General features: G+C 32.9%; 1 protein-coding gene across 2 annotated transcripts in view; it reads left to right on the top strand.

Moving 5' to 3' along the window:
- PARPBP (PARP1 binding protein) overlaps window positions 1-20,220 on the top strand; it is a 55,059-nt gene that overhangs the window by 9,963 nt on the left and 24,876 nt on the right. Inside the window, exons 2-5 of one of the 2 annotated variants that reach the window (XM_033118612.1) lie at window positions 3,498-3,726; window positions 8,823-8,930; window positions 15,465-15,635; window positions 16,733-16,887. In XM_033118612.1, the coding sequence (XP_032974503.1) occupies window positions 3,583-3,726; window positions 8,823-8,930; window positions 15,465-15,635; window positions 16,733-16,887 (578 nt within the window). In that variant the 5' untranslated portion in view covers window positions 3,498-3,582. Of the gene's footprint in view, window positions 1-3,492; window positions 3,727-8,822; window positions 8,931-15,464; window positions 15,636-16,732; window positions 16,888-20,220 lie in introns of both variants that reach the window. The other variant, XM_033118611.1, reaches the window with a different exon arrangement.

Genomic DNA, 20,220 nt, shown 5'->3' with positions numbered 1-20,220 from the left:
TTTTGGAATTGGCTTCATAGTTTGACTGTCTGGCAATTATGTTATAAACGCTATTTTTCAGCTAAAAAGACTTAAAAACTTTAACAACACCCTATTGGATAAAACAAAAATGTTAATTTTATAACTCCATGGAAAACCATCATAGCACCTGTGGTTAACTGTCAGATATGAAAATGACTTAACAGCAACATAATAAGAAATAGTGTTAAAACTTGTATTATATTTATCTACCACCCCTCCCCCAGTAAACTAACAATTATTTTACTTTGAATAGGAAAAGAAAGGAAACTGACATTTTTGATTACCTACGATTTATCAGGTGTTATTTAACCTGTATAGTCTCATTTTATAACCAAGGAAACTGACTTGGGGGATTTCAGTATCTTACCCAAGTTCACACAGCCAATTAATGTTCTTATGTAGACTGCTATATTTTCTCTTGATAACAAAAATCCCAGTGAGGTAAAAACGTCAAGTTTACTTCAAATTTTGAATAATTATAAATAACTTTGGTAAAATATACAAAGTGCAAGTGTTCTGAAAAAAGTCTGACTCTTGCTTTTTCTCATTTTATTCTTGTGAAATACAATCCTTACGTCCATCAAAAAATTAAAGCATTGAACATTTTGAACTTCCTTCAGATACTAGCCAGCTGGCATGTTTTCCTAGCAAAACATTTTCTGATTTGACCACAGACTCTCTCTCAATCAGTTGTTACTGGTTTGAATAATAGAATATGCTGTCATGGTGGGCACCTGATCATGAAAACCGATATCTAGAGTGCATTTTTATTTGGATTTAAAATGTTTTTACAATCCCAGTATAAACACTGTTAATCTAGTCAAAACCTTTTCTCACAAGATCAAGAGCGTGCATAGTTTCACTTTAACTAGTTCTAGTCAACAGAATGAGAATAAATTGTACATTTACATTCAGCAAAATCTTAATTTGTTTTTAACATGAAGGATGTTATTCCAAAATAGTTATAGGAATTTTTGAGATAAAACAATTAATGTTGAAACTCTAAGTAACTGGATTTATTTAATTTAAATACCACTTGGAGATTTTGTAGTATGTAACCTTTGTGGGATTGGGAAGTAAAGTATAAAATTTTTGATTCAATGCTGAGAAATTAGAAAATTTCTAATGGATTTTGGATTATGGATCCAAGGTTTCAGAGTTGCTGATTTTTTTGTTTATTGAACTAGTTCCATGAAATATAATTAATTTTCATAACTATGACTCAACAGGTCCCCACTCTCAGGACAGTAAGGATAATTTTCTTAGTTGCTGTCATGTGGATGAGCAAAGAGTTAATTATTTTAAGGCGGTTTGTACACTTTGTCTTAAATTTGGATAGTAACTAGAAAATGTGGCTGGTTTTTATAAAAGATACAAAAATATAGATTTGAAAGAGTCAGATATGTAGAAATAGTACTATATTATTTGGTTCTGTTTGATTTCTTCCTGTTATTCTTCATTGGCTAAATCTGATGTTACAATTTAGTTCCAGTGAATTATAGTTCTATTTAAATACCCACCCATCTTTAAATAGGACTATTAGAAAGTTTTAGGTGTTAGCAGAAACTGCTAACATATTAACTGAGATTAACTGTGGAAGAGAGCAACATTGGTACATTTCACAAAACCACATGCTCATGCAGCATTGGAAAGGAGTAGTTTGGGTTTTTTTACTGAATTAGGGTTGACATTTTTTAGAGGGCACCATTATTAATATTTGGGATATAGAGTGGGAGCAGAATGCAATCAATTAAAAAATGCTTTCAAAATGTCCACTGAACTAATTTATCATGCAGATATTAAAGAAGAGAAAAAAAGAAAATTTTGCTTGATTAGTAACATCTGACAACATATAGTAAGAAACCTGACTATGGCTTTTTAGCAATTCTTTGCAAAAGTTTAGTGTGTCCCTGAGCTGGGAAGAATCAGAATTCTTCTCTGACCCAAGGTTTTAGCAATGATATTTTCTTTCCCTGGAAGAGTAACCAACCAAATGGGAGAAGATATTTGCAAACAATGCCTCCGATAAGGGGCTAATATCCAAAATATATAAGGAACTCATACAACTCAACAACAAAAAAACAAACAATCCAATTAAAAAATGGGCAGAGGACCTGAATAGACATTTCTCCAAAGAGGACATACAAATGGCCAACAGACATATGAAAAGATGCTCAACATCACTAATTATCAGAGAAATGCAAATAAAACCCACAATGTGATATCACCTCACACTGCTTAGAATGGCTATCATCAACAAGACAAATAATAACAAATGTTAGAGAGGCTATGGAGAAAAAGGAACCCTCATATACTATTGGTGGGAATGTAGATTGGTGCAGCCGCTATGCAAGGCAGTGTGGAGATTCTTCAAAAAATTAAGAATAGAATTGCATTATGACCCAGCAATCCCTCTCTTGGGTATATACTCAAAAAATCTGAAAACATCTGTAAAGATATATGTACTCCGATGTTCATTGCAGCTTTGTTTATGGTGGCCAAGACATGGAAACAACCAAAGTGCCCTTCCATGGATGATTGGATAAAGAAGATGTGGTATATATACACTATGGAATACTACTCTGCCATAAGAAAAGATGAAATAATGCCATTTGCGACAACATGGTTGGATCTTGAGATTATTATGTTAAGCGAAATAAGTCACACAGAAAAAGCCGAGAACCATATGACTTCATTAATATGTGGCATATAAAACTGAAAGGAATAAGACAAACAAAGAACAAAAACTCATAGACAACAGTTTAGTGGTTACTAGAGGGTAAGAGGGGAGGGTAGATTATAGAAGAGGGTAAAGGGGGTCAAATATATGGTGATGGGTGGTGAACACACAATGTGATATATAGATGTATTACAGAATTGTACACTTGAAACCTATGTAATTTTATTAACCATTGTCATCCCAATAAATTTTAATTAAAAAAAAAAAAAAAAAAAAAAGAAATGAAACATAATTTTTAAAAATTTAATTTTATGATCACGTTTTAAGACTAACCCTTATGTGGAATTCCAGTATGGCATTGACAGTTTTAAGTAAGAGATTAAAAATACGAGATTAGCTAGAAGAACTAAAATGAACCAAATATTAAGAGAATCAAATGTTTCCCTCTTCACTAGTACAAAGTACAGCTCAGTGCCTACCCATTCTCCCACTTTGTGTAGAAGAAATTTAGTAAAGTTCAGGTAATAGACAATGACTATATGTCAGTTTTGTCATGTGCAACCTTACCATAGTTAGTTGTTCATATTTTATAAAATCATGAAAATTTTTCTTTTATAGCTGGTTTTAAAATTATTCCATAGCTCAATTTGGATGTCCTTTTCCAATCCACAAGAATTCAATGTATACTTTGCTATAACAAAATTCAGTTTGTACTTTCCATCCCAATTATAAGCTGGTTAATATTCTGGCACCCAACTTTATCTTTTCATTTTTGGCATTGTCTCTTTCAGCACAGTGGAGAATTTACAGTCTCTCTCAGCGATGTCTTATTGACCTGGAAATACTTACTACATGAGAAATTGAACTTACCAGTTGAAAATATGGAAATGATTGATCATTATGAGGACATTAGGAGGACTTATGATGATTTCTTAAAGAATAGCAACATGTTAGACCTGATCGATGTTTATAAAAAATGTAGTGTCGTTGCCTCTAATTGTGAAACTAATGCCAACATATCGCCCGTAAGTATTTTTTTAAAACAATTCTATCATAATCAAATTAAAATTTGGCTAGATTTGTTTTTATTTTAAACTATGGTATCAGCATTTATTAGTAACTTGCAAATGCTTTTGCTTTTCGGATTTTAAGAATGGAAAATTTAGCTACCCGAAAGCTAGTCATTACTTGAAAGAAATAGTTTGGTGGTAAATTCTGTGTTATTGTTTAGGTGAAATATAAGAATAGCTTCTTATTAAATAAAGTTTTTAACAAAGAAATCAGCCCCAAATGCATGATTTCTTTTTGAATTATGTCAATGATTGCTTTTATATTTTACTTTCTTGCTTTAATGTACATTTCTTTATTTGGCATATGTGGTTTAAATGATTGTTATGGCTCTTTCTATGGATTAATAATACTATTTTACTGATATGGGGTTATCATTTTGTGAGGATAGCACGATAAAATATACATGAGATAATATACACTATTCCTTTTTTGCACATACATACATTGTCTTATTTTTGTTTTTATGGAGTACAAATTTTAAAATTAATGGAGTAAGTAGCAACCCTTGCTGTTTCTTTTTGTTTCCATTAGAAATAATAAACTGTTTTAGATTACATTTGGATATATCTAATATGTTTTTAAGTGTTGAAAATATTTTTTTTATCTTACCATTTACTGTTGTCAATAAAGTGGGTATTAAATAGTGGTAATAACTACATAATTGTAACTATAATTAGAAGGAAATGTTTACTGTATTTTCTAAGACATTAAATATTTTATAAATATTTCTATCTGATGCTTGGGAATAGTATTTTGGCTGGTTGTAATAGAAATCTCTACAATAACAGTGGTTTAAGAAAATGGAAGTTTATTTCACTTTTTAATAAAAAGATGTCTAAAGATAAGCATCCAGAACTGATATGATAGCTCCATGGTTGTCAGATACCTAGGATTTTTCTGCCATTCTACTCTCTCAGGTCTTGACCTCTACCGTCAAAATCATTGGTAGTCTAGGATAGCAGTTACAGCTCCAAATATCAGATAAGCATTCCTTGCAGCAGGAAGTAGTAACAGAACACAACACTCTTCTTTTAAAGAGACACAGCTCTTTTTCTTCCATCTCATTGCCCAAAGCTTAGTAATATGGCCACATGATATGCTGGAGAGGGTGGAGAGTACAGTCTTTATCCTGGGTAGTAACATGCCAGAATAAAAACAAAAGCTTTGTTACTAAAAAAAAGGGGGAGAATGGATATTGGTGGGCCCTTTGCTGTCTCTGCCTTATTGGGCTATGATGGAAACCTTTGCCCTATTGTTACTTGCTCAAAACACACATGCATCCATTTACATATATACCCACACATGCACACCCACAATATGGTAAGGAATGTGTGCGTGAAGATAGTTTTGTTTTTTTTTAATCCTCCCTAACTATACCCTGTTTCCCCGAAAATAAGACCTAGCCGGACAATCAGCTCTAATGCATCTTTTGGAGCAAAAATTAATATAAGATCCGGTCTTATTTTAATATAATATAGAACTGGGTCTCACATAATATAAGACCGGGTCTTATATTAATTTTTGCTCCAAAAGACGCCGTTAGAGCTGATTGTCTGGGTATGTCTTATTTTTGGGGAAACACGGTATTTTATTTGCTTGCTTGTAGAGATAAGTTTTGACTGCTTTTCACATAGTCGATTTAGAGAGGCTAATCTAACATACAGTCCAATACGGATTGGATTGTAGGACCACCAAAGATCTCCTGATAGCCAATGAGAGCATAATCTGCCAGCAGCCTTTGGACACATTGTTTTCAGATGTTTCCTTTGCCCCAGTCTGAGTCGTCTAATAAGTCTCTTCATTTTGGTGAACCAACTTATAGTACGATATATAAGGGTCCACATTTGAGTGAGTTCTGTGTCTCCACATAACATGTCTCTGCAGAACATCAGGAATGAAGTGGGAGCTGCTGAAATGGCAGTATATGAAGTAGAAAATATTCTGTGTTTAAATTAGAGAAGACTAATAACTTCATCTCCGATGCTTTTGCTCTAGGGAAATTTCCAATGAGGGAAAAGTGAACAGGAAAACATATCCCTAAATTAAGTTCTCAAAAATGCATTAAATATCATTTAATTTATGCTAAAAGTGTCTTTAAACATATATTATAAATTCCAAACAGTTCCGAATTTCAGGATCCTGAAATTTCATAATCCCGATAAGATTTCTTTGGTTCTTATTTATTGTCACCTAAATAAAGCAGGAATTATGAGGAATTAAGATAAAGGTAAGACAGGCAAGCTCTGGGAAAATGATAATTTGAACAAGGCCCCTTTCTTCTTTATTTTCTACTTTATAATTCCTCTCCCGAGGAACATGGATGCAGGGCTATGGCATCCATGGCATATAAGGCTTGGATTATAACGAGTCTTATCAAGAGCATTGGTACCGAGTATGCTTTCTCATGAACTGAGCAGTTATCTGTAGCATCAGAGATCTGGGCTGAGGAGCAGAAGTCGTAGGTCCTATGAAGAACTTAGCAGCCGTCAAAGATCTGGGGACTTTCTGGGGGACTCTCAAGAAGCCAACAAGTAGCTGAATGGATGGACTTACTGTTAGTGAGGCTTGAGAGACCACAGAAGACTTTCCCTTGGTCTAAGCAGGTGACTAGCAGCTTGTTTATTTCTCCACTGCTGCTCCATAAGGAGTAGAGACCATTTCAACTTTCATAACTTACAGAACTGTCATCACTTAAGGTACCTCCACAGTCCGAACTGAGCTCCAAAGAGCCAATGACAAAAAGCAGCAGCTGCTAAAGGAGTTCCAGCAGCCAGGGAAAGATGAGTCAGCTGAAAACACACAAGCCCAACCAAACAGAGCTGCTAGAGGGGAATGACAATGACAAATAAATACTCAAGGGAATTTAAGGATACACCTAAACGTAAGACTTTCTAGATGTTAAAAAAAAAAGAGGAAGAAAGCGAAAAGTTTTCCTAATGCAACAGATATGTTCAGACTCAAATTAGTATCCTGAAAGTCAAGTACAATAAATATTTAAAGCACAAAGAAAAATATATAAAGAAATCATGAGGGAAAAGTTAAACTGGGAGTTTAGATCCAGAAGATTTAACATGCAAATGATTGGAGTCCCAGAAGGAGAAAAAGGAACAGATACCAAGTATCATTCACCAGCCAAATTAAAGGAGGGATTGTGAGGATGTGCAAAAATTTAAATTATGTCATCTTCATACCTCAGGTGAAGAATTTACCATTCCAAAGACCATGATAACTAAACAGGTGAAATGGAACAGATACCTCGCTAGGGGAAGATGGTAGTAAGCAGTAAAACTTGGAGTGTGTCTATAGTTAAAATAACATGAATAGACTGGAAATATGTGTGCTAAAATGGAAGGCTTGCACTGAGGGAGATTCTAATATTAGTTTAGAATGAAAACTAAGCACTGTAGTTTGTTGGAGGTAAGTAGCAGGTATATTACTTGAAAATAGTAGAGAAATATGGGTCTGATTTGAGTACAGAGAAAGTGAAGGTAGCCACTAATGGAATGGAAAAATATAGTACATTTTCCAAGTTAATAAGAGGATAAAAATAGAATGAGTAGCAACTTACGAAATCAGTAAAATTAATGGTGCATCAATATATTGTGATTTTTATGCTTCCCTCAGAAAGCTTTATGATATATTATCTAGAGTCCTTGTCCAATTTTTAGGTTTGGGAACATCTTTACACTCTTAAAAATTATTTAGAACTACAAGGAAATTTTGTTTATGTGGGTTAGATCTATCTATATGTACCATATTAAACATTAAATTGAGACATGTTTAAAACATTAGTTATTAAAAATATTCATAATACACCTATTAAATGTTAATATAAATAACAAAGAATAACTTTTCAAAAATAAAAAAATTGTGAGAATAGTGACATTGTTTTACATTTTTATAAATATCTTTAATGTCACATGTGATAGAAATAGCTGGATTCTTATGTCTGTTTTTGTTTGATATGTTGTTTTCTGAAGTATATCAAGAAAAGTCAGATTAACATTGCTACATAGTTGGAAAAGAGAGGACTTCTTGGATCCCCTAAATGGGTCCTCAATTTAGAGAATACTTTAAGATTCGCTGAACTGATCTAGAATAATGCACTTTACATGTAATTAAATATGAAAACAGTTTTTAACCAGAGGTAATATTCTCCCATTAACAATATTATGTTTATAGAAAAATAAATTTTTGCTTTCAACATCTTTTCTGAAAACATCAGAACCAGAAGTGTGAGGACTACTTCTATTTAAAATTTGTTACATAGCAAATTCTTTTAGTGATCTTGAATTTTGAGATTGAAAAATTGTATATGACAAAATCCTAGGCTTTCTAGTTGTTTTTTTTTTCCTTTATGATGAATTCTTTATGAGTACCAGCTCATCCTATCAGTAGAATTGTGGCAAATGCTATTACTTTTTAAGAAGTATATACTGGTATTATTTTAGTTATAACTTTTCAATATCTAAGCGGAAAAATGGGTTACAATCTCATTGGGCTTTGTTAATTCAGTTTGTACCTTTGCTCCCAGTTTACTCATTAGGAATGGTGTGTGTGTGTGTATGTGTGTGTAATCTTAGATTCCTTAGAATAAATGAAATAATATGGAGATGTTGAATTGCATGGCAAGGTGAAAGCAAATATCTCTTTATAAATTATTTTTTCATGGAAACTATTTTGTGTGAAATATTGTGCTCCTTATGATACTAGATTTACTTATGTAGATTCCAAAATGAAGCATTTATTCTGGGCATTAGATAAGACTTTTCTTTGTCTTTTTCTTCTTTTATAAAAATAAAAGGCTCAGATTCAATTTCTGAGGTCACCTTGTAACTCTAAACTTGTAAAACTCTGAGTACAGATGCCATTGGAAACAGATCGAAGCACTTGTTAGGAAGTTTAATTTCACGTCTGTATATTGTTGACTGCCAACAAAGGTCAGGTGATACTCTGTATACTGGAACATCAGGGACACTGAGTAGAGCTAGGTGTGAAATATTTTTTAGAGTTGGCATAGCATTTTATTAATAATCTGTATTTCCTACAGAGTCAACTACAGGATTTTCTGTCTGGCAAACAGTATGCAATAGATGATGAAACTGATCTTTATGTACCAACATCATCAATGAGTAAGCACAACCAGGATAATGAAAAGGTAATGATAAATTGTGAGTCAATGAAAGCAGGGTATGATCCCCTTCAAATCACTATGCATTTGATTGTACATTATAGTTATTTTTTTAATTAAAATTTTTTTAAAAATTTGTTTAACTATTTGTGAAGAATAATACAATGGAGACTGTCAAGAGCATGACAATAATCAGTTACTTCATGTTTTTAGGTCAAAGTAACAGCCACTATGCAAAAGTAAGTATCACTCTAAGTATCAGAAAAGTGGTTGAAGGTCCAGATTGTCAGAGTTCTTTGAATCTTTGTATAGTATTCCTTGGTAACTGGGGAATTGGTTCCAGGACCCTCCTGGGATACCAAAAATCCATGGATGCTTAAGTCTCTTACATAAAATGCTGTAATATTTGCAAATAATCTACACACATCCTCCCGTATACTTTAAATCATCTCTAGATTGCTTATAATCCCTAATGTAAACACTATGTAAATAGTTGTTATACTGTATTGTTTGGGAATAGTGACAAGAAAAAAATATGTACACATTCACTACAGATGCAATCATCATTGGCCCCACTACACAGTGCAGGTCAGCAACAACGGAATGTTTTTTTGTTTTCAAATACCGATCCTCGGTTGATTGAATCCGCAGGTGCAGAACCTGCGGATTCGGATATGGAGAACTGACTGTATTTGGTAAACTTCAGTTACTTCTTTGCTTCTTGGGAAGATATGTACAATTGGAAAATCTGTTCTGTACTCTTTGCAGTAGAATAATGGAGGCATTATGAATTTAGGTAACAAGGTTTGTTGTACAAACGAACCAGAGAAAAGTAGTGCCAAGTACAGGTTTGGTCTAATATAATTTACCTTTAGCTGCTAATGCTAGGTACGTAATTAAATACAGTAACCTCTAACTAACCATAGGAGTTATGTTTATGAAAGTTTCTATGGTTAATGAAATCACCATTGACAAAATGGAAGTTTAAGAGTATTGGAAAAAGCAGTAGAATTACATTCAACATATCTAAAAATATAGTATATAAAAGGTCTAGAATATGCCTACTTCCAAATCCACTGCCCCAGGAAATTAACACATTTGATGAATCACCTTCATTTTTCAGGAAAAATTGCAAAGGCAGGTTCTCTCATAAGTCCCATGCTATGCAGATAGCACTTTAAAAATATATGTATTTTATCACCTCGCTCAAATAAATATCTGTATACCTACTTCCTAGACTTAATAATGTGCTTTATATCTACATCTGATATTTTTTCTGTCGTATTTGAAAGTTAAGTTATGACGCTTAACATCATGACACTTAATCACTAAAATTCTTAAGCATATCATTTCCTGAAAATAAGGGCATAAGCACAATATCATTATCATATATAAGAAAACTTAAGTATTCCATAATATCATTTGCTATCTTCCCTATTCAAATTTCTTGATTCGTCCCCAAAATGGGTTTTATGTTTCTTTAGATTCTTAATGTAACAGAATTTCCCTTAGTCATTTTTTTCCCTATTTATCGGATTAATGCCTACTGGTATTATTTAACTTATTTCTCTATTTCCAATAAATTGGAAGTTGCATCTAAAAGCTTGCTTAGATTGAGGTTTAACATTTCTGAACAAATACTTCATAACTGTTGCCGAATATTTAATTTTGTATCACATCAGGAGACAAACTCAAGTTGCCTTGAATTGTCAGTTCTCTCCAGTATAAAGGTGTGGCTTTACCTTTGCTGTCAGCAAGGATCTGTGGGGTGATACTTTGACACTAAATTTACTGTTTCCCAACAACCTTTCACCCAGTGGTTTTAAGCATGTATGGATCATGCTTGTGTGAATCAATGATTTCTTTAGAGTTTTCAGAATGGTGAGTTTTTAACTCTGTCACGTCTTTCATTAATTAGCTACCATTTCTCAGTAACTAAGAGCTTTATCTCATCATCAACTGGGATGAAGTACATTTCCTTAAAATGGCAGAATTACTACTTAGCTCTTTCTCTTTAATTTCCAGTTTATGAGTTGGCATAATAGTTATTTATAATACAGGAGGCTAATTAGGTATTTTTTAAATTGATCTTTCTCCTTTTTTATGTTTGTATATTGCTATGGACTCGTGGAGTTTTATGTATTTAGAGGTTTTTTTCTTTTTCTTTAATAGGGTGACAATGGTTAGTTAAATTATCTAGGTTTCAAGTGTACAATTCTATAATACATCATCTACATATCACATTGTGTGCTCACCACCCAGAGTCAGTTCTCCTTCCATCATCATATATTCGATCCTGTTTACCCTGTTCTACAATCCTCTATCCCCTTACACTCTGGTAACCACTAAACTGTTTTCTGTGTCTATGAGTTTATTTAGAGTTTTAAAATCAATTATAGTCATTATTCTTTTTTGCTAACATAGAGGGATCCCCTTCAAGCTGACTTCTGTGTCTTTTTTACATGTCCTGTTAAACTTTTGAGCACTCCTCCTTTTCTGGTACAAGAAAATATCCCAAGCCCACCTTTGAATGTTTCCTGCTCAGATTTGTGATTCCTTTTAGTGATTTGTAACTATTTTCTCATGCTCAAAATTAATTTTGCATTCTCTTCGTTTTTTTCTCCTGCCCCAAATCTTGGCAGAACGCTTACCAAATTACCTGGTCTTTTCCCAGTGATACTTACGGAGTACATTCATACATCAAGATGTAGATCATTTACAGATCTCTTCTTTTAGATTTGTCTTGCAAACTCTACAGAGAGAAAACAATACTTGTTATTGTGCATTTTAATTAAGAGCAATGAGCTAATTTTGCAGGTAAAGTGACCTAAGCTTTTAGAATTTTTGGCTTACAGGTATAAAACTTCTTAAAGGTATACCCATGAAAAAGGATTACAGTATATAGAAATCTATGTGTCTTTATTTTAAGTACATAGTTTTCTCATTTAAAAAACAGTGATAGTTTCATTGTGTTAATCCTCTACTTTTTATCTTTTGTCTTCTTGAATTCTATTTTCTAGGAGAATTTTATCTAATAGTTAGCTGATGGATTAGATTTTACGAGGACTATTTAAGTAGCAGCCATACCCTCAGCCATTTTTCTGTTACTTGCAGACTTCTAATTTTTCTTTTTACAAAGTATTTTTGGAAGGCCACATATTTTAAAATTCCAAATTAACTTTTTGGTCTGCAGTCTTGCAAAGATTTATTTTTATCACCAAATGTACTTACTAATGCCACACCAGAGTCCTTAAGTAGATGAATGGAATGAATTTGAGAAACAATATTTTTGTTTCCTTATTTTATTTTACTTTTTATTTTCTTTTTCCTAAGATATGAAACTATTGCTTTAGAAATTCTGAAGTAATGAAGGGAAAAATAGAATAAAGGCCCCAAAAGAAAATCATCAGTTAAATAAAAAATTCTACCAGTTCTCATCCAACTTTTTTGGGGTCATTATTGTAGTAATTTATGTGTTGGCAAAGAAAGTAAACAATACCTGTATGAATTGTTAATCTTCTTAATTTAGAAAAATTGACTTCAAATTGAGATTGAATATCTGTGCTTTAGTAATAAGGAATAGGAGAAGAAATTTGGAATTGTCAGAAAGCTTAAATAAAATTGTTCAAATTCTAAAACATTGCAAATATTTTGTGGTATGGATAGAATCAGTTTATTAAACAAATGAACAGAACAGTATCTTTATTTTTGGTATCTTGGTGAAAGCTTCAATCTTGTGGATTTTTTCAATTTAGGCCCTTACTTCTGGACATCATAACTGTATTTATGTGGAATGCTTTTCCAGAGAGCTTCTTTATAACCCACTTGCAAATACAAGAGCAAGGAAACCATAACTGCCATGTTATCTGACCATAATGATAGGGATAGATTTCCAATTGCAGCCATGAGTTAAAAGAAACACTCTTAACTGAGGACGGCAAGATGTTTTTCCCTGATGTTTGCCTAGCATCAGAAGGACACATTTGCTAGCCTTAAAGATCAAGTTGTAGACGTGGGAGTTTAAGACCTGGTTTTGTACTCAGTCATCAGGGTCAAGTATACACATACTGCTAAATACTCATTAATTTGGGACAGCAGAAGCACAGTGAAACTAAATGTAGTTTTATGAAATTAAATGTAGAAAAAGTAAAAACATTTCTGATTACAGTGTGAATATCACTTGTTCTCTGCCTTGATTTTTGGCACATTGTATTATTCTCCCCAAATGTCAAAGAGATAAAGAAGAGAGATGTTTTAGAGTATTGCACTGGGAGGTTAAAATGGAAATCTTTGTATTATAGATTCCCATGAAGTATTGTGATTTACTGTGAAAGTAAAGAGAAAAGGACATTTGAAATCTATGCAGAAAACTATGTTCTATCTTAGTTTATAAAACTTTAGGACAGATCTTAAAGATGATTTTAATTTAGTTGTTCCTCAGAGTACTTGTCTTTTTAAGGCAATGTAATAAACACATATGAGCATTTATTTGATCCTACATTAAGTTTTCATCAATAGTTTCAATTTTGAAATATCTAAAAGAGCCTACTATATGTATTCATTTTTTTTCATTCATCATTGAACAAAAACTGATTGAGAACCTATCAACAAAAATGGATTGATTTCCTAATATAATGCCAGTCATTCTTTTCATCCCTAAGGATACATCATTTGCTCTCATGGAACTCATAAAGTAGTAGAAAGCTTAAGAAAATAAAGTATTTGAAAGTATTAAGATCTATGTAGAGAATTATAATTGGCTGATATGCAGAATTGTAATAGTGATAAGAAAGAGAGTATGTGAATGGCTGGCTGCTTTATGTTGGGAAAATAGGGAGCCTCTCGGCAAAGGTAATAAATGCTAGTATCTTTAATATTTAAGAAAAAAAGTTTCATAGACTTAATATTTTAACATCTTGTAATTAATTAAATTATATTTCAAGTCCATATTTAAGGTAACCTTTTCCGGTCTAATGAGGTTTTTTTAAATTGACCCTGTTTCAAGAATTGTTTTTCACATGGAATTTAAATAATTCAAAGTACGTTATCTTTAAAAGTGCTTTTCAGATGTATATGAACTTGAGACTTCCTTAATAATTATTTGGAGGCTTCCTAATGATTTGTAACTTTTTATTGTTACATCTTTAACTCTCTTTATGCCCTTTATCTGACTGTGAAGGACAAGCACAGTATATGTGAAAGAACTGAGGCCCATGTTAAGTTTTCTCCAATATTATCTTGTGCTTGAATGGTCTTTAGCTCTGTTTTAGGCCTATTAATGTCAACATCAACTGTTTGCGTAGCATTTGATTGAATCTCTTCATTTTAATATTTAGTTGGTTATTTGATTTTGTCAAAGTCAGTATCTTAGTAATTCTCCCAATACTTAACCATTTAATGTCAGCCTTTATGTATATTCCTGTCAGGGACGTAGGCAGAGGACAAATAGTGTCAGTTGGCCCATGCCCTACACTTCAGGGGCCTTCATTATTGGCTGTTACTTTGTGGTAAATGTATGCAGGGGATTGAGATCAGGCCTCATCAGAAATGTAGGTTTTGGACTGTATCTTTTATATCATATTCTTTTTTTTCGTTTTTTTTCTTTTAAGTATTCAACATTATTTAATTTTGCAGCTTCTCACAATGCATTTTTTTTATTTTGCATAGCATTCTTTTATTTATTTTATTTTGCAGTTACAATTGATGTTCAATATTGCATTAGTTTCTAGCATTCTTTTATTCCTGTTAGTTTCCTAGTTCCCTTTTTGTAGTATTTCCCAGCCAGTTATCCTCTGCCTGGAACAATACTGGGGACAAACTTCTTACTCCAACTCTTTTTCTACATTCTGTGCTGGCTGAGGCATCTAATTTAAATATCTTCACGTCACATTAGCACACTTTTTTCTTAGCACAGTTTAATTTCCTTGTTTCCCCCAGTATTCGATGCAATATTGTTCTTGAGTAATGTGTCATTTTTCTGTTCCAAAATTAGTTTTTTTGTTTGACCCCTTTTTTCTTTTTTTGTTATTAGTTTCATATGTACAAAACACTGTAATAGTTAGACATTTATCATTTATACCCCACACGAAGTGATAACTCCCCTCCCCCAAAATATTTTTTAAAAATTCGTTTATATATATATATATTAAATTCAAGGTTATTATGGTTGACAATTGTTAGCAAAAATACATAGATTTCAGGTGTGCAATTCTGTAATACATCATCTATATATCATATTGTGTGTCCACCACCCAGAGTCAGTTCTCTCTCCATCACCATATAGTTTGGTCCCCTTTACCCTCATTTTCTAAAAGCCATTTTTCAATAATTATGATAGTTGGTATTTAGTCATAGCTTTTCATTGCAGCAAGTTGGTTTCATGAGCAAGGATGTATAAATTGTCCAATCCAAACTTTGGGTTTATTTGGCAATTCTTTTTTCCAAAGATCTGAGTGAGATATTGTCATTGAATGATCACAAGTATTTTTCACTGCATATAAAAAGTGTGGATTTAGAACAACTTCAATAAAGAAAATAAAATAACAATATTTTATTGTATAGGTGAAGTTACTGGCAAAGAAAATTATCTACTCATATTTGAACTTGCTAGTGAATTCAAAGAATGACCTGGCACTGGCTCATATTCTCAATATTCCTGATAGAGGACTTGGAAGAGAAGCCTTCACCGATTTGAAACATGCTGCTCGAGAGAAACAGATGTCTCTCTTTTTGGTATGGATATGTTGCATTTTCAAGATTTTTAAAATAAAGCCTCTTTGAATAGTGGGTCCATGTTCCGTAATATAGAATTATTGTAACTACTATAACATAACTTTTAAATTGTTATTTTATGTCCTACTGCTGTATTTGAAAATCCATAGCATTTTTATTTTTTACTATGTCCTTCAAATTTGGCAAGGGAGAATTTCTCTAAAGCAGTGTTTTTCTACATGTATTCTATAGAGTGCTAGCCAAAGGCAAAAAGCTCCTGTTAAATGCTTCTTGAATAAATGTGTCTAAGGGCAAAATGTTTAGAAATAGTATATACCCTTATTGGATATACATAAATTCATGTTTGTATATCAAAAGCTTCAAGAAGTCCTGCCATGAAGAAATCTTAGGTTAACCTTATTATTTAATCTGTTGTTTCCTAAGTTATTTGACCACGGAACTTTCCGTCAACTTATTCAAATTTCATAGAATTTGTCTTTCTTAGGATACTCTTTGGAAAATACTGCTTTAGAATATTTCATCTTTGATGGAGATGCTTTTATATATAGCCATCATATATGTATTTTTATCATTGTAAAGTCAAGGCCTTTTGAACTATACATGATCAAACAATCTAGGATACGAAACTAGATGGGACTTAGTAATTATTTCGTCTAAATCTTTATTTTACAAATAAAGCACAGTTTGGAAGAGTTGAATTAATTGCCCAACCATGAATAAATCAACACAGTTGACATTAAACACCCCTTTGCTCAATTTAACAATTCCAGTAGCCAATAGTCAATCTCTATAAGAATACATATATATACTAAATCTTTATAGTTAATGATATACTTCTGTGAACACATTGTGCCCTTAATTTGTCCCCTAACTCAGCTTCTTGGTTTCCACCTGCATTGCTATCAACCTTGCTGGCATGAATTCCACATAGCACCTGTTTCTTTGATTATTTGCTTCTGAATTAAAGCATGGTATGAGTCATAAAAGTGCTTCACTTTACTTGTATGCCCAGAATTATATAAATATACCGAGCTTCATAAAGTAAATTGTAGTTTTAAATCATTAAATATAACTGAATCATTTGTTTTAATTCCTAGGTGGCCACATCATTTATTAGAACACTGGAGCTTGGAGGGAAAGGCTATGCACCATCACCATCTGATCCTTTAAGGACACATGTAAAAGGATTGTATAATTTTATTAATTTCACTGACAAATTACATGAGATTCTTGGAGAAATATCAAATCCAAGGTAATGACTTTTCACAATTTGCAAATGTATTTTACTAATCTATCTTTAAAACTTCACAGAATCAGAAGCAGGGATGTAAGAGCTATTGAAATGACCAATCATCAGACCAAACAGTAGGGAGAAGAAACAAAATATCTAAGTGAATGGAATATGATCATGTGACCTTCCCCCTAAATTTTTGCCTCTCTGTGATTCCAACATTTTTGCCAGAGTCAAAAGACAAGTTCAAATTGAATTTGATTACAGAAGAGGGTTTACCATTTATCTTTATCTGGAAGAAACAGATTTTTTAGGATTGGAAATGACCTAATAGATAATTTCTTGAAACTTTTTATTTAGCAGTAAAGGAAACGCATGTCAAGAATGAGTAAGGAAAATGATAAAGATATTATGAATTCTCAGGGGTTTTCTTTTTCATTTTCTTATGCATAAATCTTTGGTTCATCAGGAACTTGTGTTTATATGACATTGGAAGTAAGAGATTGTGGATTTTTTTTCCTTTTTAATCTAATAGATTCGTTTACAATGTAAGTGTATTGGATGGTGAATAATTTTTAGATTAATTTTGGAGGCGACAGAAATAGGTTGTATATGTTAGCAATTGTGATAGATCTGTCAATTTGGTTGGTATGCCATTACACAGCACTAATAAAAATAGCTGGAATTTGTTGAACACTTATATGTCAGACATTGTACTAAACTCTTTATGGGGATTATCATTTGAGTATTACCACAGCCTTACATGATAGATACTATGTAGGTACCCAGTTTAGAGAGGAAGAAACTGAAGCACTGGATTAAGTAATTTATCCTAGTCACATTGTGTTTAAGCAGCAGAGCTGGGATCTGAATTCAACCAGTTCTGACCCTGGAACCCATTCTCTTAACCACTACATTTTATTTTATGAAATTTTTTTCCATTTCAAGTTCCAAGAAGAATTTTTTTCAGGCTTTTATTCTGGATTTCATCCTTCTACATATCTTTTTATATGGATATTCATTATAAGGAAGTAAATTTGGAAGAGGGTTTTGACTAGACTTATGGTCAACATCAGTGACATCTTCTGAACTCCCAGATAGTATATATTGACTGGCCATTTCTCCTGAGATAGTAGGTAATTAATTTTTAAAACTATTTTATTTTTAGCAAAGTGATGCACATATATTTTGTTGAAGTCAAATGGTACTACAGACTTGTAGTAAAAATGCCCAATTGTTTTTTGTGTATGTTTGTTTTATGTTTACCTCATTTAAACGAAATTGTAACGCAGCTACTTTGGATTTTTCAGTTTTAGATATTATCTGTTAACTTCCTACCATGGAAGATGAGGATTCGCAACCCATTCATGAACCACTCACCCCTCATCACTCCCCCTCCCCCAGACAGAGATACATACGCATACTTCTCTTCCTTCATCCTTCTAATATAGTTATATAACAATTTCAGGTTAAATCTTTGATTTATATTGTTATGATTCTATAAATATTTCCTATAGCTAAACTATGTGATGTACTGTGGTTATACTTCCTTTTTTGTACAAATTTTTGTGTTTTTTTCTAAAGTTAATACCTACTTTTTTCTTTACTTTCTATATATTTATCATCAATTCTTTATTGAGCTTGTAAACAAAACTATGTAATTTCTTCTTAATATTAGTCATCTGTCCATTCTGATTTTTGCCCTTGAAGACGTTCTTTCTGGAGAGTCCATCTTCTTCATTCAATCTGTATTTTTGCTTGCTAGGCCTGTTTCAGAGTGGCAAGTGTGAAGCTTTATCATCACCTTGTGAATTTTCTTTGTACCTTGTTTTGTGGATCTCATGACTTTATTTTAAATTGGTAAACCCCTTATTTTGCACAAAGAGCTTTCTGAGAAAAAATAAATGGGAGGCAAATATCTTTATTCTACTCTCACATTTGATTATAGGTGGTCTTACCATGTTTCCTTTATCGCTCTAAGATTATTATCTTTAATTTTTAAGATTATCTACTTCCCGGATGATCTTTGTTTTATCAAAGTTGAGTGCCTTTGTTTGTTTTGGTCTCTTTCATGTTAGAGGTGTTCCAAAAATGGATGTTGATTCTGAACTGTCCTTTTCTATTTAAGAATGAGGCCCTTCTAAAGCTGATTAACAGCTCTGTACAGTGGTCTTCATTATAGCTTGCTAGTCCGTGTCTCTTGTGTTGGGGATTCTCCAAACGTCAGTAACTGTAGGTCTTTTCTTGGGGCTTTCCCAAAATGTCTACAGAGGAAGCATCCTTTAGTCTCTTTCCCAAAGCTTTACCTCTGGCTAGCAATATTCCGGGATTTGAGGCCGAGTGGGTCAATGCTGAGTCGCCCAGTTCAGCCCGCAGACTTTTACTTAATCCCTCTGTTTTCAGTACTGGTGCCTCTAGGTCCGGAGCCTCTCTGGCTTAGTTTCTTCAGAGTCATCCTGCTTTCCATGCTGAGGTGAGAGAAATGCACTAGCCTAACTGGTCAGAAAAGGAAAGGAGATTTAGGGGTCTAAGTGTTCATTATGTAGACTTTCAGCCAACTTTCTTATCTGCAACCTCATCTTGATCATAGTTTCACTGTGGCCTCCCATTTCTGAGATTATCAGGCTGTTACTGTGTTTCCCCGAAAATAAGACCTAGCCGGACAATTAGCTCTAATGCGTCTTTTGGAGCAAAAAAGAATATAAGACTGGGTATTATATTATATTATATTATATTATATTATATTATATTATATTATTAGACCTGGTCTTATATTACAGTAAAATAAGGCCGGGTCTTATAGTAAAATTAGACCGGGTCTTATATTAATTTTTTGCTCCAAAAGATGCATTAGAGCTGATTGACTAGGTTTTATTTTCGGGGAAACATGGTACTTACTTATTGGGGTCTGTTTTAGCAGTTACTTAGTTTTTAGTTTTCTCTGTTCTGGGTAGTCAGTTGCCACTTGTCCATCTGCTTTTCATCATTCCATACTTTCAGGATATGTCTCTGCTATCACTGCCTATTGTCTCCTCTCCCATTCTCTTTTCCTTTATGGATTTAAAAAACTTTCTTGCCTTTTTGGCATTTTAATGGGGTTGGTTTTGGGAGGGAGCAGATATAAATGCATATATTCAATCCAGGGTAATTTATTATAATTACATTCCCTTTGAAGAAATTTCTGGGGGGGTAAGTTACCAAGAAGGTAGAAGTGTATTTGTACATGTACATGTGTGCGACAGGATAGGCGTGCATTTTAGAGGCATCTAAGAGGAGACAATAGACTTAAATTCTTCATATGAATTCTTCAGTAACTTAGCAGCCAGTTATTTTGGATATTCTATCTGGTTATAA

The sequence above is a fragment of the Rhinolophus ferrumequinum genome, chromosome 10, assembly GCF_004115265.2.
Source record: "Rhinolophus ferrumequinum isolate MPI-CBG mRhiFer1 chromosome 10, mRhiFer1_v1.p, whole genome shotgun sequence".
NCBI lineage: Eukaryota > Metazoa > Chordata > Mammalia > Chiroptera > Rhinolophidae > Rhinolophus > Rhinolophus ferrumequinum.
This window is presented reverse-complemented; position numbering and strand designations above follow the sequence as displayed.